This window comes from Cervus canadensis, chromosome 26 (assembly GCF_019320065.1).
Source record: "Cervus canadensis isolate Bull #8, Minnesota chromosome 26, ASM1932006v1, whole genome shotgun sequence".
NCBI classification, from domain to species: Eukaryota; Metazoa; Chordata; class Mammalia; order Artiodactyla; family Cervidae; genus Cervus; species Cervus canadensis.
The window spans coordinates 5,656,553-5,674,780 of record NC_057411.1 but is presented as its reverse complement, the minus strand read 5'-3'; the positions used below and the strand labels follow the sequence as shown (position 1 = coordinate 5,674,780).

Genomic DNA, 18,228 nt, shown 5'->3' with positions numbered 1-18,228 from the left:
TTTTGTGACTAATTTTCAAAAAAATTATACAATAATTATCCTAGGAAGACTCTGGTGAGAGTGACATCTGGAGACTGCTGGTGGTATGGTGAACCGCACACTTTGAGTTAGCAATCCTATAAAGCCTTGGACTTAGGCTAAGAAAAAAGAATTCAAAGAATTCAAATGCAATGCGTAGAATGACACACGGCAGTGCTGTAAGTTTCATAAACATGAAAACAACTTAAAGGTCTGCTTAATAAGAGGGATTTATGGAGCCCTTTCTCTTGGAAAAAAGCTTTGAAGTTGAGTTCCCAGAGTAGTTTTCAGGAAGATTGAGGGGGAACCGTCAGCCGTTTATATATTAAAAAAAAAAAAAAAAAACTCAACAGAACGACTGGTGAAAGCTGGGCGCTCTAGGGGCCTCGGAGGCCGCACCCCCTAAGTCGTGCTCAGGCCTGCCGACGGGTTTGAAGGCAGAGTCCAGCACCACATATTACAAGCTGAGGACACAACCAGCTCTCGCATGGGTTCCAGTACTCACAGATAAAACCTGACATAAGAAAACACACGGGGAGCAGGCGGTTATGCGGCTCCAGAAAGAGGAGCGGTTGGCAACAATTTGTCCTTTAAGCTTGGCACCCAAGACCACACCGGGCCTGTGGCCAACCGGGACACAAAATCTCCACGTGGGGTGTGGAAAACGAATTGTTCTTAAAAGAGCTTCGCAAACCGCAGAAGGATCAATACTCCGGTCTCCCAGACCCACGAGAATATAATGGATTACACAGGAGGCCATCGCAAAGTTGTTGTGAAGAAGTATGACTATTCGGACTGCGAGAGCCAAGGGCCAAGGGTGTGGGGGAGCTGTTCTCACTGCGGGCGATCCCCCAAGGATGGGGTGCACGCCGCCCTGGGGAGCAGGGGGCCGAGCATCCCCGGGCCCGCGCCGCCCCGCCCGGCCCCGCCAGCAGGGGCGCGCTCGAGCCCCGCGCTCCCGGGCGGGGCGGCGCGGGCCCGGCGGCCCCGCTCTCGCCGCCCCGGGGTGTGGTTCCCGCGGCCGGGTTTAAAACGCTGGCCCGCGGGGCCCGGTTCACTCGCGCTCCCGCCGCCGCCGCCGCCGCGCCCCGCCATGGAGCGGCCCCCGCTGCCCGCCCTACTCCTCGGCGCCGCCGGGCTGCTGCTCCTGCTCCTGCCCCTCTCCTCTTCCTCCTCTTCGGACGCCTGCGGCCCCTGCGAGCCGGCCGCCTGCCCGCCCCTGCCCCCGCGGGGCTGCCAGCTGGGCGAGACCCGCGACGCGTGCGGCTGCTGCCCGGTGTGCGCCCGCGGCGAGGGCGAGCCGTGCGGGGGCGGCGGCGCCGGCAGGGGGCACTGCGCGCCGGGCATGGAGTGCGTGAAGAGCCGCAAGAGGCGGAAGGGTAAAGCCGGGGCAGCAGCCGGCGGCCCGCTGGTGAGCGGCGTGTGCGTGTGCAAGAGCCGCTACCCCGTGTGCGGCAGCGACGGCGTCACCTACTCCAGCGGCTGCCAGCTGCGCGCCGCCAGCCTCAGGGCCGAGAGCCGCGGGGAGAAGACCATCACCCAGGTCAGCAAGGGCACCTGCGAGCAAGGTGGGCACCGGCGCCTTCCCCGTGGGTCCCGCCCCGCCCCGCTGAGCGAGCCGGGCGCCCCCTGGCGGCGCAGAGCCGGCAGGGCGTCTGCGGCCGGCGCGCCCGGCTGATTCCCGCCGCTCCTCCCGTGGGCATCCCAGGAGACAGGAGCTGGGGGAGTCGGCGGTCGTGGGATGCCGCGAGGGAGGGATGGGCGACGCTTCCTCTTCTCTTTTTTTTTTTTTTTTTTTTGGTAATTTTATTTTGAGAGTTCGGTGCATGCGCCAAGAAAGTGAGGACTCGTGGAGCGAGCGGATATATAAAAAAGATGTCCCGATACCATAGACTCACCCGTCCCCAAAGCCCACCCGGCTCATACTAACAACTGGCAAATCGATTCACAAAAGCTGCCCCCACTCTGGGGAGCCCAGAAATACATTTTCGCTTCATTCTTTCTTGGCTTGAGTGTCTTGATAGCGAGGAAGGCAAGAGATAGGGGAAAGGAGTTTGACGACGAAATACAGAATAAGGCCTTTCAGAGAGAAGTCTCGTGTTTGATGAACTAGATTGTAAGAATTTTAAAAATTAGATTTCATGGTTTCTCAATGTTAAGGGAAATAATTCACTTACTGGACGTTACAGATTCTCAAACAGTAATTTAAACTATCTAGTTATTTGTGGGTTTAAAAAAAAACCCTCTTTAAAGATGTCATATATATTGTGAACCTTATGACCATTTTGTTTTTCTTTCTTCTTCCTTCTTTTCTTTCTTTTTCTCTCTCTTTTTTTTTTCCTTTGAATAATTTGTCCCTAGGATGCACTTTTCAGCAGGAATGCGTTTGAGTTTATATTTGGTCGTTTATTTTATTCCAGACAAGTCCAAGCTTGCCATAAATGAAAGGGGAAAATAAAGAGAGCCTGGACTTCCAAAATAAAAGGAGGGGGCTTTTAATTCTCGTGTCTGAAATAACATTTTCCATAGAAAGCAGTTTCAGGGGAAAGTTAGAAATCCAACCTTGGCAGCCCCATTCCTGGTCCCAGCCAAGGCAGAGAAAGGGAGAGAGGAGGCAGTTCTCCTGAAATGTCAGAAGCAGTTGCTCCTTTAACTCAGCTCAGACTTTCTCCAAGCTCCCCAAGCAGTTATTTTGTTAGAGTTTTTCCCAGAAGTCCAAATGGCAAGTAGGTCATCTGTGGCTGATTGAAAGCCTTAAGTAGTGTAACCAATGTTAACTATTTATATTATCATCACCTTAAACTTAGAAAAACCGCCATGCAAGGTAATCCACATGCTTTTCCAACAGAAACAGGCATTTGTTCCTTGGATCTAACTTATCGGTCATACCATGAAAAAAGAAATGCGCATAGTTGAAGAATTCATTCCAAGTATTGACATTTTTCTTACACATTCCAAGGGGAATTTTTCCCCACAGCCTCCAAATCAATGGAATTTGCCTTATCAGAGCAAAAGGTTAGCTAGAAGATTATTTAAGTATTACGGTCACTTCTAGCCTGTAGCTAGTTTTATTCATCTTCTCTCATTGCTATTTACATCTCTAAACACTCACACAGTGCAATTGTAAAATATTTAGACTGATAGTCATGTAGAAGTAGTCATGTAACCTCATTATCATGTAATCCTTGATCCTCAGCATTTCTCCAAACTTTAAACGTCATGAGGATACAGACCTAGTTTTCCTTTATGTTTGGGAAAATGTTAAGAGAAATGACTTCTGAAACTGGAAACCTTGTCATAAATTACTCCCCCCACCCAATCTAAATTTAGAGATAAGGAGTCTAGTGCCTGAGACCATTTTATAGAAAAAAGTCGGGGAGAGCAGAAAAGAATGTGAGGTCCACCAGAGTACGTTTCCACAGCAGAGATAAATGGGGCTAAAGCCAGATGTAATCTGTTTCTCCTGACTCCTGAAGGTGTTCTGACACATCATAGAAGCAAGCCCATCAGCGTGCCTTTAACCTCTGTGCCGTTTAGTACTGGGGCTTTGCAAAGAATAGAAATGCATTCTCCAGGTTCTTCAGTCTAGAAAGGGTTCTTCTTCTACCCTCAGAAGAGACTCGAGTTACGCCTCCTCAAGTACTGAGATGGAGAGGGCATCGCTGTTTGTCTCGCTTAACCTGCGTTTACTGAGAGCATGTGGCAGGTGTCGGCACTCTTGCTAGATGCTGTGCCGTTGAGGATGCACAGAAGAAGTCTGGTCTTGCTGATTAACAAAGTTTCCACACAAGTTACAGACCTGTCACCCAGAGCACTTTCCCTGGAGCCCTGGAGAACCCTGATCTGAAAGGTAGTGACCTAGTAATCTCACCTAAGACTGTCATCATGAATTTAGTGCCAATAGATCTTATTGAGGTCCCTGAAGCCATGAGTAACTAGAAGAGATTTGAAAATTCAGTTTAATAAAAAGTTAATAAAGGGACTTCCCTAGTGGTCCAGTGGCTAAGACTCTGTGCTCCCTATGCAGAGGACCTGGGTTCGATCCCTGGTCAGGGAACTAGATCCCAGTTCAGTTCAGTTCAGTTGCTCAGTTGTGTCCGACTCTGCGACCCCATGAACTGCAGCACGCCAGGCCTCCCTGTCCATCACCAACTCCTGGAGTTTACCCAAACCCATGTCCATTGAGTCGGTGATGCCATCCCGCCATCTCATCCTCTGTCGTCCCCTTCTCCTCCTGCCTTCAATCTTTCCCAGCATCAAGGTCTTTTCCAGTGAGTCAGCTCTTCGCATCAGGTGGCCAAAGTATTAGAGTTTCAGCTTCAGCATCAGTCCTTCCAATGAACACCCAGGGCTGATCTCCTTTAGGATGGACTGGTTGCTGCAAATAAGAGTCCACATGCCACAACCAAGACTTGGCACAGCCAAACAAATGAATTTTTTTTTTAAAGTTAATAGAGATGCCAAGATGTGTAATAAAATCTCACAGGGAAGAACACCATGCCTCTTTAGTCTGTGTCTTGGTTACTCTTTTTGTGCATAATCCTTTATGTCTGAGTTACTTGGCAATCCCTTGGTCCTTGTGTCTCATTCCCTCTTCTCCTTCAGAATTAAGTTTTCACTTGTAGAATCAGAATTCATTCTTATGAGTCTTTCTTTCTAGTACCTTTGTTGTTTGCTATTATTCTGTCGTAAGTCATGTCCGACTCTTTGTGACCCCATGGACTTCAGCACGCTAGACTCCACTCTCCTCCAACATCTCCTGGAGTTTGCTCAAATTCATGTCCCTTGAGTCAGTGAGGCCATGCAACCAACCATCTCATTCTCTGCTGCCTCCTTCTCCTTTCGCCTTCAATCTTTTCCAGCATCAGAGTCTTTTTCCCATGAGTCAGCTCTTCACATCAGATGACCAAAATACTGGAACTTCAGCTTCACCATCTGTCCTTCCAGTGAATATTCAGGGTTGATTTCCTTTAGGATTGACTGATTTGATCTCTTTGCTGTCTAAGAGATTCTCAAGAGTCTTCTCCAGCACTACAATTTGAAAGCATCAATTCTTTGGCGCTCATCCTTCTTTATGGTCCAACTCTCACATCTGTACATGACCACTGGAAAACCCATAGTTTTGACTATACGGACCTTTGTGGACAAAGTGATGTCTCTGCTTTTATATACACTCTCTACATTTGTCATAGCTTTCCTTCCAAGGAGTAAGTGTCTTTTAGTTTCATGGCTGCAGTCACCATCTGCAGTGATTTTGGAGCCCTAGAAGATAAAATCTGTCACTGCTTCCACTTTTTCCCCGTCTATTTGCCATGAAGTGATGGGATCGAATGCCGTGATCTTATGCCATGAATTTTATGAATGTTGAGTTTCAAGCCACCTTTTTACTCTCCCCTCAACCTCATTAAGAGGCTCTTTGGTTCCTCTTCCTTTATGCCATTAGGGTAGTATCATCTCCATAACTGAGGTTTGTTGATATTTCTCCACTGAGGTTAGGTTGTTGATATTTCTCCCGGCAATCCTGATTGCAGTTTGTGATTCATCCAGCCCAGCACTTCACATGATATATTTTGCAAATAGGCTTCCCTGGTGGCTCAGTTGGTAAAGAATCTGCCTGCAATGCAGGAGAACCAGGTTTGATTCCTGGGTCAGGAAGATCCCCTGGAGAAGGGAATGGCAACCCACTCCAGTATTCTTGGCTGAAAAACTCCATGGACAGAGAAATCTGGTAGTCTACAGATCACAGGATTGCTAAGAGTCGGACACAACTGAGTGACTACAAATAAATAATAATTTGCATATAAGTTAAATAAGCAGGGTGACAATATACAGTCTTGTCATACTCCTTTCCCAATTTTGAAGTTGTTCCCTTGTTCCATGTCTGGTTCTAACTGTTACTTTTTGACCTGCAAACAGGTTTCTTAGGAGACAGGTAAGGTGGTCTGGTACACCCATCTCCAAGAATTTCCCAGTTTGTTGTGATCCACACAGTCAAAGGCTTTAGCATAGTCAATGAAGCAGAAATAGATGTTCTTCCCTTGCTTTCTCCATGATCCAACGAGTGTTGGCAATTTGATCTCTGGTTCCTCTGCTTTTTCTAAACCCAGCTTGTACATCTGGAATTTCTCAGTTCATGTTCTGCTGAAGCCTATTGAAGGATTTTGAGCACAGCATTGCTAGCATGTGAAATAAGCAAATGGCTCAGACAGTAAAGAATCTGCCCGCAATGCAAGAGGTTGGGGTTTGATTCCTGGGTCAAGAAGATCCCCTGGAGAAGGGAATGGCTTCCCACTCCAATATTCTTGCCTAGAGAATTCCATGGACAGAGGAGCCCTGGCAGACTACAGTCCATGTGGTCGCAGAGTCAGACTGTACTGCGTGACTGACACTTTCACTTGAACATTCTTTGGCACTGCCCTTCTTTGGGATTGGAATGAAAACTGACCTTTTTAGTCCTGTGGCCATTGCTGAGTTTTCTAAATTTGCTGACATATTGAGTGCAGCACTTTAACAGCATCATCTTAAAGGATTTTGCCTAGCTCAGCTAGCACCTCTAGGACCAAGTTAAAACTACCTAGCACTTCACAATAACTCTTATTTTGGCCTCTTCTCTCCAACCAGCTTTATGGCCCAGCCACAGTAATTGTTTGCTCTTGGCTATTGTTTGCAGTCTCACCCTCACTTATCTTTCCACTCTTGGAACTCTTAGCCTTCAAGGATCAGCTAGTATCGCTGTCTTTATGAAACCCCCTGTCTCTCCCCTCCCCACCCCTCCTAATTATGTTCTTGTCCTTCTTCAACTTTGTGTAGGCTTCCAGGCATCTTTTTTTTTTTTTTTTAATGTTCTGAGTCTGTTTATACACTCTGTGGGGGGTGGAGGGTGTTACTTTATTTTTTATTGGGGTAACATTGGTTTATAACATTAGATATATTTCAAGTATACAACATTATACTTCTACTTCTGTATACCCAACAGGGTGCTCATCACCAAAACTTTTGTTTCCACCTGTCTCCATACAGTTGACCCCCTTTGCTCATTTTGCTGTCTACCCCGCCCGACCCGCTCTGGTCATCGCGGCTCTGTTCTCTGTAGCTGCGTGTTTGTTTATGTTTGGTTTGGTTTGTTCATTTATTTTGGGTCTTGCGGTTTTTTTTAATTACACATATAAGTGATATCATACAGTATTTGTCTTTTTCCTTCTGACTTATTTCACTTAGCACTGTACCCTCCAGATCCATTCCATGTTGTCACCAATGATAAGATTTAATCTTCTTTATGGTTTAGTAATATTCTATTGTGTGTGTGTGTGTGTTTGTGTACCACATCTTTATCCATTCATGTGTCTCTGGGCACTTAACATTGTTTCTCTATCTTCGCTATTGTACCATTGTAAATAATTCTGTGATAAACATAAGGTGCATATATCTTTTCAAACTTTGTTGTTCAGTTGCTAAGTTGTAACTGACTCTTTCCAATTCCATGGACTGCAGTATTCCAGACTCTTCTGTTCTCTGCTGTCCCCCAGAGTTTGCTCAAATTCATGTCCAATGAGTTGGTGATGCTATCTAACCACCTCATTTATCTTTTCAAATTAGTGTTTTTGTATTCTCGGGGTAAGTAGCCAGAAGTGGGATAACTGTATCCCATGGTGGTTCTATTGTTAATTTTTTGAGGAGTGTCCGTATGGTTTTCTATAGTTTCTGCACCAATTTACATTCCCACCAACAGAGTACAAAGGTTCCCTTTTCTGCACATCTTCACCGACACCTGTTATTTCTTGCCTTTTTGGTAATAGCCATTCTGACAGGCAGGAGGTGATACTTCATGGTGGTTTTGATGTGCATTTCCCTAACCATTAGTGATGCTGAACATCTTTTCATGTGCCTATTGGCCCTCTGTATGTCTTCTTGGGGCAAACACCTATTCAGCTCCTCTGCCTTCTAGCTGATATTTATTGCACATGGACTATGTGTGTGTGAGTACAAGGCATTCTTCTAGCAGCATAGTTAAGACGCTGAGCTCCAGAACCATACTCCCGGGTGTAAATCTTAACTCTGCCACTTACTTAGCTTTGAGCATGATCCTTGACCTCTCTGGGCCTTGGTTCCTCACCTGTAATATAAGAATTATAAAAAAAAAAAAAAAGGATTATAGTCATACCTATCTCTTAGAACTGTTGTGAAGATTCAATAAGATGATCCATAGAAAGCACTCAATGAATATCCATTGTTGTCATTTTTCAACTTAAAAACAAGCTCTATGAGGGAAGGGGATTTTCACTCCCTGTTCTCTCCTCAAGGGCCTAAATCAGTGCCTGGCATTAGTAAATGCTTTGAATATATGTTGAATGAATGAATATATGAATTTTTAGGTGCTCTTTCTAGTCTCAGGGTAAGCAGCCTTGAATAAGATAGACAAGATCCCTCTCTCATGGCATCTACCATAAACTTTAAACACAAACAAATAAACAGGTAGTTTCACATAGTATGTGCTGTGAAGAATGTACACAAGGGAAATAGGATAGAAACGAAGGGTGGATGAGCAGCTTCAAGTGGGGGTGGGCCAAGCCGTGCTGAGGGCCCTTGTGAGGATTCCAGCGATGGAGCAGAGCTCCTGGGAGAAGAAGGAGCTCTTCAGTTGGTGTAGCGCCTTCCATTGCCTGGAAAGGGCTCTTGGAATGTCTGTCTTCCCCACTAGACGGAGCATCCTGAAAGAGGGGCTGCATCTTGACAACTCTCCCTCCCCAACAAGCACAAGTTGGTTCTCCATGTCACTGAGTCTGTTTCTGTTTCATAGATAAGTTTGCACCATATTATAGATTTCACATGTAAGTGATATCATATATGTCTTTTCTCTTTCTCATTTAATGTATATGATCATCTCTAGCTGCATCCATGTTGCTGCAAATGGCATTATTTTGTTCTTTTTTTTATGGCTAAGTAGTATTCAATTGTATACATGTACCACATCTTCTTTTGAGGCTTCCTAGGTAGTTCGGTGGTAAAGAATCCACCTGCCAATGCAGGAGAAACTGGTTCGATCCCTGGATTGGGAAGATCCCCTGGAGGAGGAAATGGCAACCCACTCTAGTATTCTTGCCTGGGAAATCCCACTAGCTGAGGAGCCCAGTGAGCTGCAGTCCATGGGGTCACACAGAGTCAGACATGACTGAGTGACTGAGCGTGGACCATATCTCCTTTATCCTTCCGTATGTCAGTGGACTCAGATTTCTTCATGGCTTGGTTATTGTAAATAGTGCAGCAATGAATATTGAGGTGCATATATCTTTTGAATTATGATTTTCTCTAGATGTTTGCCCAAGAGTGGGATTCCTAGGTCATATGGTAGCTCTATTTTTCATTTTTTAAGAAACTTCCCTACTGTTCTCCATAGTGGCTCTAACAGTTTATATCCCACTAACAGTGTAAGAGGATTCCCTTTTCTCCACATACTCTCCATCATTTATTGTCTGTAGACTTTTGATGATGGCCATTCTGACTGGTGTGAGGTAGTACCTAACTGTCATTTTGATTTACGTTTCTCTAATAGTATTGTTGAGCATCATGTACCTATTGGCCATCTGTATGTATTCTTTGGAGAAATGTCTGTTTAGGTCTTCTGTTCATTTTTCGATTGAGTCATTTTTTTTGTTGTTGTTGTTAAGTTGTATGAGCTGTGTGTATATTTTGGAAATTGAACTCTTGTTAGTTGCATCACTTGCAAATATTTTCTCCCATTCCATATGTTGCTTTAAGATTCTTTTAGAGGAAAGTAGTCCAAAGAACAAGTTAATATTTCTTCATGGTTTAGAAATTAGTTATTAAATGGAAGGTGCCTGACCTACTGTTCTACCATTCTTCAGGAGACAAATTAACAGGCTTGGAATTAAATAGCCAGGAGGCACTTTTAGATTACACACAAGTAAGAACTTGCAATAAAAGCTGTTGAATACTGTAACGTGCTCTTGTGGGAGTCAGGAGAATTCTGTTTCAAAGATTCTTTCTTATGAAACTGAGAGATAACCTAAGGGAAGAGGGGAAGTGTCTGGGAGATGATGTTATAAGGTTATAAAAGGTCTTTTAAGACGTTTTACGTTCTAGACATATGAGATGGAGTGATTGAGCTGAGAAGGCATTTATTTAATGCCCTTAAATATGCTTTCCCATCTTTCTCTAGAGCTTACCCTCTGGATTTATCATAGACTTGCCTTCTAGAAGAAACTGCCTTATAAGGCTCTCTTTTGTGTAGTTTAGTGACAGAACTCCCTTGAATAGAGTCCAAGGCCAGCCAGCCTTCCCTCATTCTAAATTCCTCCCCCAGTGGATAAGATTATGGTGCTTCCTTCACTTTAAGCTACCCCACAAATGATCTCACCTCGTCTGAGTTTTTAACTGTAAGACAAATAACATCTTGTTTTTAGCCAACTGTTTGGGGGTAAAAAGAGAACCTTGAAATATGTCAAAAGAACTTTTATGCCAGGGAGCATATGAGTATAACCTTCTTTTGTAATTTAGATCAGGAGTGGCACTGTTAAAAAGCTTTGAGATGGAAGACGACTTTGGAAGATTTAGGAACACGTTAATGAATGAGCCTGGTTATGTCAGGAAATTTTAAAGTTTTTCCAGTGAGTCCTTTACTCTTTATGAGGGGCATAGGAGAATGGGAAAGACTATAGAAATACCCGAGGGAAACTTTGCCAAGCCTGATCTATGTGGCTCTTTCAGGCTGATTTAAGACCACCACCCCACCAGCATCCCATCACCTCCATGAAGCCTCTGAGAGAAGGTGAGGTGGTCAGGAAAAAGAAAAAAGGTTGATATTAGCGGGGGGAGTGTTTATTTATGACTTAAAAGTAATGTGTGAAATAGTTGAATTTTGTTTTATCCCAAGTTGGATTAACGGCAAATGATCCAATGCCTTTGAAAACACTAACTTCGGCTCCCCTGGGGGTCTAGTGGTTGGGAATCCGCCTGCCAGTGCAGGGGACACAGTTTCAATCCCTGGTCCAGATGCCAAGATCCCACACGCCATGGACATCTGAGCCTGTGTGCCACAACTACTGAAGCCCGCATACCTAGAGCCTGTGCTCTGCAACAAGAGAAGTCACTGCAGTGAGAAGTCCTTGCACTGCAACAAAGAGTAGCCCCTGCTCGCTGCAACTCGAGAAAGCGTGCATACAGCAACAGAGACCCAGTGCAACAGAGACCCAAAAATAACTTATTAAATAAAGGAGCTCAGAGTAAATGGACATGGATTCCCGAGGCCCGAGAAATTTCTTCTTATTCTAAATAGTGCTTTTTAAATATTTAACTTGTTGAGTTTGACCTAACCATCCTGCAAAGGAAAGCAGGGTTGGGTTAATCAGAAATAGCTGATGCCTGCCAAGAACCCTGCCTCCTCAGTGCCTCCACCAAGTCACGGGTCACAGAGAGGAGTCGTGCATGAAACTGCCTGGGTCCGAAAGCAGGGCCAGGTTGCAAAGTTTGTCTGAAAAGTAAGAAAGGTTCAGACCAGGTAAAACAGACCTAGTAACCCAGGGTTGACAAAGCCCCATTCAGATGCTATGAAGTTACTTACAGAGGAGTGTTGGCAAGGCAGGGAGAATCAACATGTCCAGACTAGAGTTTACCACTATGAAAAAGCCACCCCCCCAAAAACCTCAGAATAACATTATATATATATATAAATTAAGATATATATTAATTATATATACTTAAATTAGTATATATAGATTAAGATATATTATTACATGTAAATTGCGTAAGTGAAGGCACAGTGTATTCTCCCTACTTCACAGAATTATTGCAAAGGTCAGATTACAGAATGGACATGAAATCATTCTGTAATACTGAGCAGCACCAAGAAATGTACAGAGCCATTATTGATGAGTCTGTGGACTCCTCTGGGCCAGAACTCTGCAGAGCGCCTTGTAGGGTGTGATAATGATAACCCGTATTTGTTTCACGCTTTACTGCAGGCTCCCGGGGATGCTGCCTCGGAAGCCACAGAATGGCCTTGGGAGGTAAGGGGAGCTGTTGTCCCAGCTTCCAGACAAGGGAACTGAAGGTCAGCGGTCACACAGCCAGTAACTAGCAGTTTTAGGACATAAATCTAGGTATTCTGCAGCCTTGCCGTTCACAGCGTGGTTTGCAGACCAGTGGCATCGGCTCTCTGTATATCTTGTCCTTCTCTTCTGTGAACCTGAAATTATTTCAAAGTTAACAACTTAAAAGTGGTTCACAAAAGTCAAACTCCTGGGTGTGAAAAAGTGTTAGGAATACCTTAATGAATTTATCTTACTTCTCTTTTCCTTTTGATGAGTTAACAAAAGGGATATAAGATACATTCCTGTCTAAACTGCTCTGAAAGAGCTTTTTCACTAGCATAAAAGAGAATTTCTATACGATAAGAGAGTTGATGTCATGGTTCAACTGGCTTTTTGTGGTAGTGTGGTGCAACTTGTAATAAATATGTTACATTCAGTGAAAGATGGTATGCCTTCTATGAATGGATGTCTCCAAGGGGACTTTGTACAGGTCCCTGAGTGCCCAGTCTAGAGTTGGCCCTTCCAGGGTCAGATGGGAAACGTAAGAGCAAGCCTCTTCAGTTGCAGCCAGGAGACTCTTTCCTAACCACTGCACTACCAGGGAGGTTCCTCACCAAGAGGCTCTTAAAGATCCAGTATGCTAGGAGCAGCCGGCGTGAAGATTCTCCTAAGCAGGACCTCTTGGGAGATACCGTTTGTGTGTGGTGTTTGGTCATTGGCCAGGCCTTTCCGGTAACTCTGAGTAGGGTATAGGAGAAGATCCCTAAGAAAACCGCCAACACACTCAAGTGTGGTCTTTCATCTGAGGTTTCAGCCACGCATGCTGACTGAGGCCTGCCCCTCCAGCACAGAACCATCAACATCCCTGGCTGGGATAATAATATTTACTCCATATCTCAGCAGTAGTTCATCATACATAGGTCCGTATACTCTCTTTAGGGAATTTGCACTTTTAGGGACTGGAGCGTATTTTTTGTCAGTCAAGTGACAACTTGCCGAAGAAGAAAAATCCATGTAGGAGTTTGAGGACTCAATTAAGTATAATCCATTGTGACTTCCTGAGAAAGAAAAAAAAAAAAGAGCACTTTAATAGTCTTAACAGGCAGAAATGCAGCTGACTCCAATCACCCTGTTCTTTCATATTGTTTTTCTTGAGGAGGGGATGACTCCAGCTTTTTTGGAATCTTGTCTTTTTTCCCTGAGTGAGAGAAGCTCAAAGACATCTCATTTACATCCGGGCAGATTAGCAGGCCGGTGGTCAAGTGGCTGAATTGAGAAAGCTTCAGATCTAACATCTGTTCAGCAATTTTCTGGCCTGACCCCAAGCATGGGAGAAAAATTTTTATCAAGAAGTGGATCTCCTGGCACCTTCAGAAGGTTTTGAAAGAGACCACACAGAAATGAGGCTTTAGGAATCTGTCGGAACAGCCCACGCCTGAAGGATGCAAAGCCCGCTTCTTCTCCGTGGGAGCTTTCAGAACTTTCTGCTCAGGGAACAGAAATCCAAGAGTGAATTTCAATAGCAGCTGTAGCAATTACACTGCAGCCCTGGCTTCCAAAGGACCCCTCAGGAAACCGTGGAGCCTGTGATCCTGGATGAAGGGCTTGGGTGGCAGCGCAGACCTGAGTGAGAGGAGTCGGGGCGAGGGATCCGTGCAGTGAGGCCGCTTATCAGAGATGCGCAGCCCAGCTGGAGAGGCTGGGCCGGAGCGGAGATCAAGATGCTGCCTGAGTTTTGACGGGTCGGGACTGTGGAGCCGGAGGCCCCTCTGTGCTCAGGGGTGTCTCAGATCAGAGCTGCAGAGCAGGAGGCAGAAGCTGATCCAGCTTGGTTCTTGCTGCATCACTGAGCCTGTGGTTCATGAGAAGATAACTGTCAGGGCCGGGGCGGGCCTGTTCGGGACCCAGCCGTGATGTGGGCAAGTTGGCAGCCCCCTCCTGCAGCCCTGCCTCATCTGAGGCTTCTTTCTTTTCACCTGCTCTGCCTGGCCTGTCATTACAGGCCACCCTTTTATCCTGTCTGATGGAGTGCAAAGAAGGGGGGTTTTCTTTCTCCACCTCTCAGCCTTCTCTTAGCTACAGAGCCTGGCCAGCAACTTTATAAATGGTGCGGTCTGCTGGCTTCTCCCTCGACTCCATCCCCAGACTCATGAGCCATCGCCTGGCTTCTCGCAGAAGATGGTGAATAAGTAAACACTTGATATCCACCCCTAGAGGCAGCCAGCTCAGCCCACATCATGCAGGAGATGGCTGTCCCTTCTTGTATTGACACTCCTTTGGGAGGAAGCTTTCTCAGTGTTTTAGGAGCCTAATCCATTCCATGCATCAGCCCCACACCCTGTGACCCATCTCAGGCCCAGTCCAGGGTGTGGGAGAACAGGCATACCCCCTGGTGATCGTGGGTTTAACAGACCCCCAAGGCTGACCCCAGGTCTGACCCTTGTCTTCACCTCTTGTGACTGTGCTGGTCACACAGAAGCCAGAACATGGCTGATTGTTTGTAAGGAAATATAGCAGAGTGGTCAAGAGTGTGGACTTGGGGCTCAGACCACCTGAGTCAAAGTCCTCTGCCACTTAACTGTGTGACTCTAACTGCCTCGATTTAGTTTTCTTACTTTCAAAACAAATATAATAATAACGTCTGCCACTTGGGGTTATTGGGAGCTTAAGTGAGATTCATGAAAAGGCCTGGCACCTGGCGTATAGTAAAGTCTCATTAAATACAGTTTCATTTTCATTGTTATTGGCATCATAAACCCTGGTATGAGTTAGTTTATAAGTGCCTTGACTGTAACATGTGATGTCTCACTTTAACCAATCCAGACTATCTTCAAGTGAGATCTAAAACCAGTGTTTAGATCTCTGCAAACAAAAAAAGCAGGATGATGTTCTTATAAACAAATCTGTGGAAACTTCCATTGAGCTTTTGTTCTTGTTCTTCAAGGATTCCAGGGCAGGGAGTCCAAATGCAGACAGTCACATGGGACCCCCAGGATGCTGGCCAGAGGGTTCACTTTGTTTTCACAGCACGGAATATTTCCATGTTCCAGCTCAGATCACACACAGTATTTCCTAATAACATCTTTTACACGTAGAGGAGGTTTTGGATTCAGGAGACACTCAAATTCAGTCATTACTGGTCTGTTTCTTCCATGAACATATAGGAAATGTTTCACGGTTTTGTTGGTTGGTTCGTTTTTTAGAAACGGAGGTACTGTCTCCAAAGAGGAGGGTGAACCAGAATCACAGAGATTGGCAGAGGAATAGTATGATCGGTATCCATTATGTACATATTGGGTGTTATCCTTGACGTTTAGAGACTCATTGGTAGAAATAATAAAATCTTTTGCTTGTGATTCATGTATCTCTGCTTTGGCTTTCACATGTAGCCTTGGCAGGAGCTCATTTTAAAAAATGAAATGTTTAACTATCAATGGGCATATTTAGCCTCAGGAAGGTACCCACTTAGGTTGGTTCTCTGTATCCATCTGAAAAGTGATAACATCCACCTCCCAGGATAGAGGGGAGAGCACAAGAAATGAAGCTGTGGAGAAAATATTTAAGAAGCTGGATAACTTTTCAGATTCCCCAGGCATTAGGAATTTTGAATAAGCTGACAGAACATCGGGACTAACGCCTCTCCAGGAACCTTCTACAATGGTAGTTCTGGACCTCAGCTGGACACCAGATCACCTAGGGAATTTTATAAAATGCTGACGCCTGAGTTCCAATGCCAAGATTCTGGTTTCAGTGGTTTTCTTGTTACCTGGGCAGCGAGCCTTATATAAGCTTCCGAGATGATTTTAAGGTCCAGGCTAGGTTCAGAACCAGTGTCCTAAAAAGACTTACTGTGTCTTTGAGGGAGCATCGTTTCCTTGGGATAATTATAATAACAAGAGGCCAATTATGCTCAATTTATCCAGCTTCTAGTGTTTTACAGCGGGGTGACTTTTCAGGCTCCCTGATACATGGTAGGAAGCGAAAGCCCTAGAAAACATGGTCACTGGATACAGCACAAGCAGGCTGACGCTTTGGCGGCTTTTTATCTCCTCGACTGTTCGAGCGCCATAATCTGAATCTACAGAATGAAAATGTTCCTGCATCCATCAGTACTGTTGGTAGTGATGAAAGTTTGAGTAACACAGTGCTTTAGGTATTCACCTAAGTCTACACAATCCAGTCTCTCAGTCGTGTCGCTGGAACTTAAGTTCCATGAGCTCAGGGCTTTTTTTAATGTTTTGTTGAGTTCTCAATGGTATTAGACTGCAAAGTCCCAGTGGGAGACCAGAAACAAGAAGGTGGAATGTCGTCTTGTTTGACCTCAGCTGGGGCCTCACGGTTTTTGCCACTCTGTGCCAGTCCAAGGATGAGCTTATTTGGAGGGGGGGGAGGGTATATTTAACTTAAGAGCACATCATGAGAAACGCTGGGCTGGATGAAGCACAAGCTGGAATCAGGATTGCCAGGAGAAATATCAATAACCTCAGATATGCAGATGACACCACCCTTATGGCAGAAAGTGAAGAGGAACTAAAAAGTCTCTTGATGAAAGTGAAAGAGGAGAGTGAAAAAGTTGGCTTAAAACTCAACATTCAGAAAACTAAGATCATGGCATCCGGTCCCATCACCTCATGGGAAATAGATGGGGAGACAGTGGAAACAGTGTCAGACTTTATTTTTTTGGGCTCCAAAATCACTGCAGATGGTGATTGCAGCCATGAAATTAAGAGACGCTTACTCCTTGGAAGGAAAGTTATGACCAACCTAGACAGCATATTAAAAAGCAGAGACATTACTTTGCCAACAAAGGTCCATCTAGTCAAGGCTATGGTTTTTCCAGTGGTCATGTATGGATGTGAGAGTTGGACTGTGAAGAAAACTGAGTGCCGAAGAATTGATGCTTTTGAACTGTGGTGTTGGAGAAGACTCTTGAGGTTCCCTTGGACTGCAAGGAGATCCAACCAGTCCATCCTAGAGGAGATCAGGCCTGGGTGTTCATTGGAAGGACTGATGCTGAAGCTGAAACTCCAATACTTTGGCCACCTCATGTGAAGAGTTGACTCATTAGAAAAGACTCTGATGCTGGGAGGGATTGGGGGCAGGAGGAGAAGGGGATGACAGAGGATGAGATGGCTGGATGGCATCACCGACTCGATGGAGATGAGTTTGAGTAAACTCTGGGAGTTGGTGATGGACAGGGAGGCCTGGCGTGCCGCGGTGCACGGGGTCGCAAAGAGTCGGACACGACTGAGCTACTGAACTGAACTGAACCGATAAATACATTTTAGCAAGTAGGTGGATTTGCACATATGGAACTCATGAATGATGATGATCAGCACTGTTGGGAAGGGTCAGATCGTGATAAGCCTTAGGGAACTGCCAGGGTTTTTGAAAGCAGAGCACACGCAGGGGTTATGCATCCTTTGCTTGGTTCTGGTGCCTAGAGATGCTTGTTAAACAGGCGCTTAGAAGATTATTCTTGGACTCTTGACCCAGGTTAACAAACACACATGCTACCCCTGTGTTGACTGTCCCCGTGGCCAGTCTCTAGCTGCCCTGCACCCACCTGCAAGCAGGACTCCCACTCCACAGGCCCTGATGCGAAGTGCAGATTTCACTGAATCTTCACGGGGAGGAGGCAGGCCCTCCCACTTTCCCCCCCAGCCTTCCCACCAGCTGACCCCCTCATGCCTTTCCTTCCCTCGCGCAGAGCCAGGCTCGAGGTATCATCCCTCACATCGCCTGCAGCCAGGCCTCTCCTCCCTCTCCAGGTTTATGTGGAGCAGTTAAATTCTGCCCTGGCCTAACTGAGCTCACCCATCACTTAGCTCAGGAAACAAAGTTTGCCTGATCTTCACTGTCATCAGAAGTGGAAAATTATAATAATTTCCCTGTCAGTCATGTCAAGTGCCTGCTTTTTGTCAATGCTGGGCAAAGAGCCATCACAAGGAAATTTGCAGTGAGGAAAAAGATAATGCCTTTTCTCTAAGGATCCCACGAACCTGTGGTCCAGCTGGTTTGTGAAGTGTGGGAAGGCAGAAGTGGCAGTTAGGCTAAAACAAAAGAGCTCCTTGTAAATCTGGTCAGTAAGAATGCATAGGCGCCGAGGATACACACAGATACATGTACTCACCTCAACTCTTCATCATTGGAAGGATGTGTT

At 45.5% G+C, this 18,228-nt stretch overlaps 1 protein-coding gene across 1 annotated transcript in view; it reads left to right on the top strand.

Annotated features, from left to right (window-relative positions):
- Positions 1-1,001: 1,001 nt before the first annotated feature.
- The window catches only part of IGFBP7 (insulin like growth factor binding protein 7), a 74,771-nt gene continuing 57,544 nt past the window's right edge, over positions 1,002-18,228 (top strand). Inside the window, exon 1 of the mRNA XM_043448269.1 lies at positions 1,002-1,586. Coding sequence (XP_043304204.1) covers positions 1,112-1,586 — 475 coding nt within the window. The 5' untranslated portion in view covers positions 1,002-1,111. The remainder of the gene's footprint in view (positions 1,587-18,228) is intronic.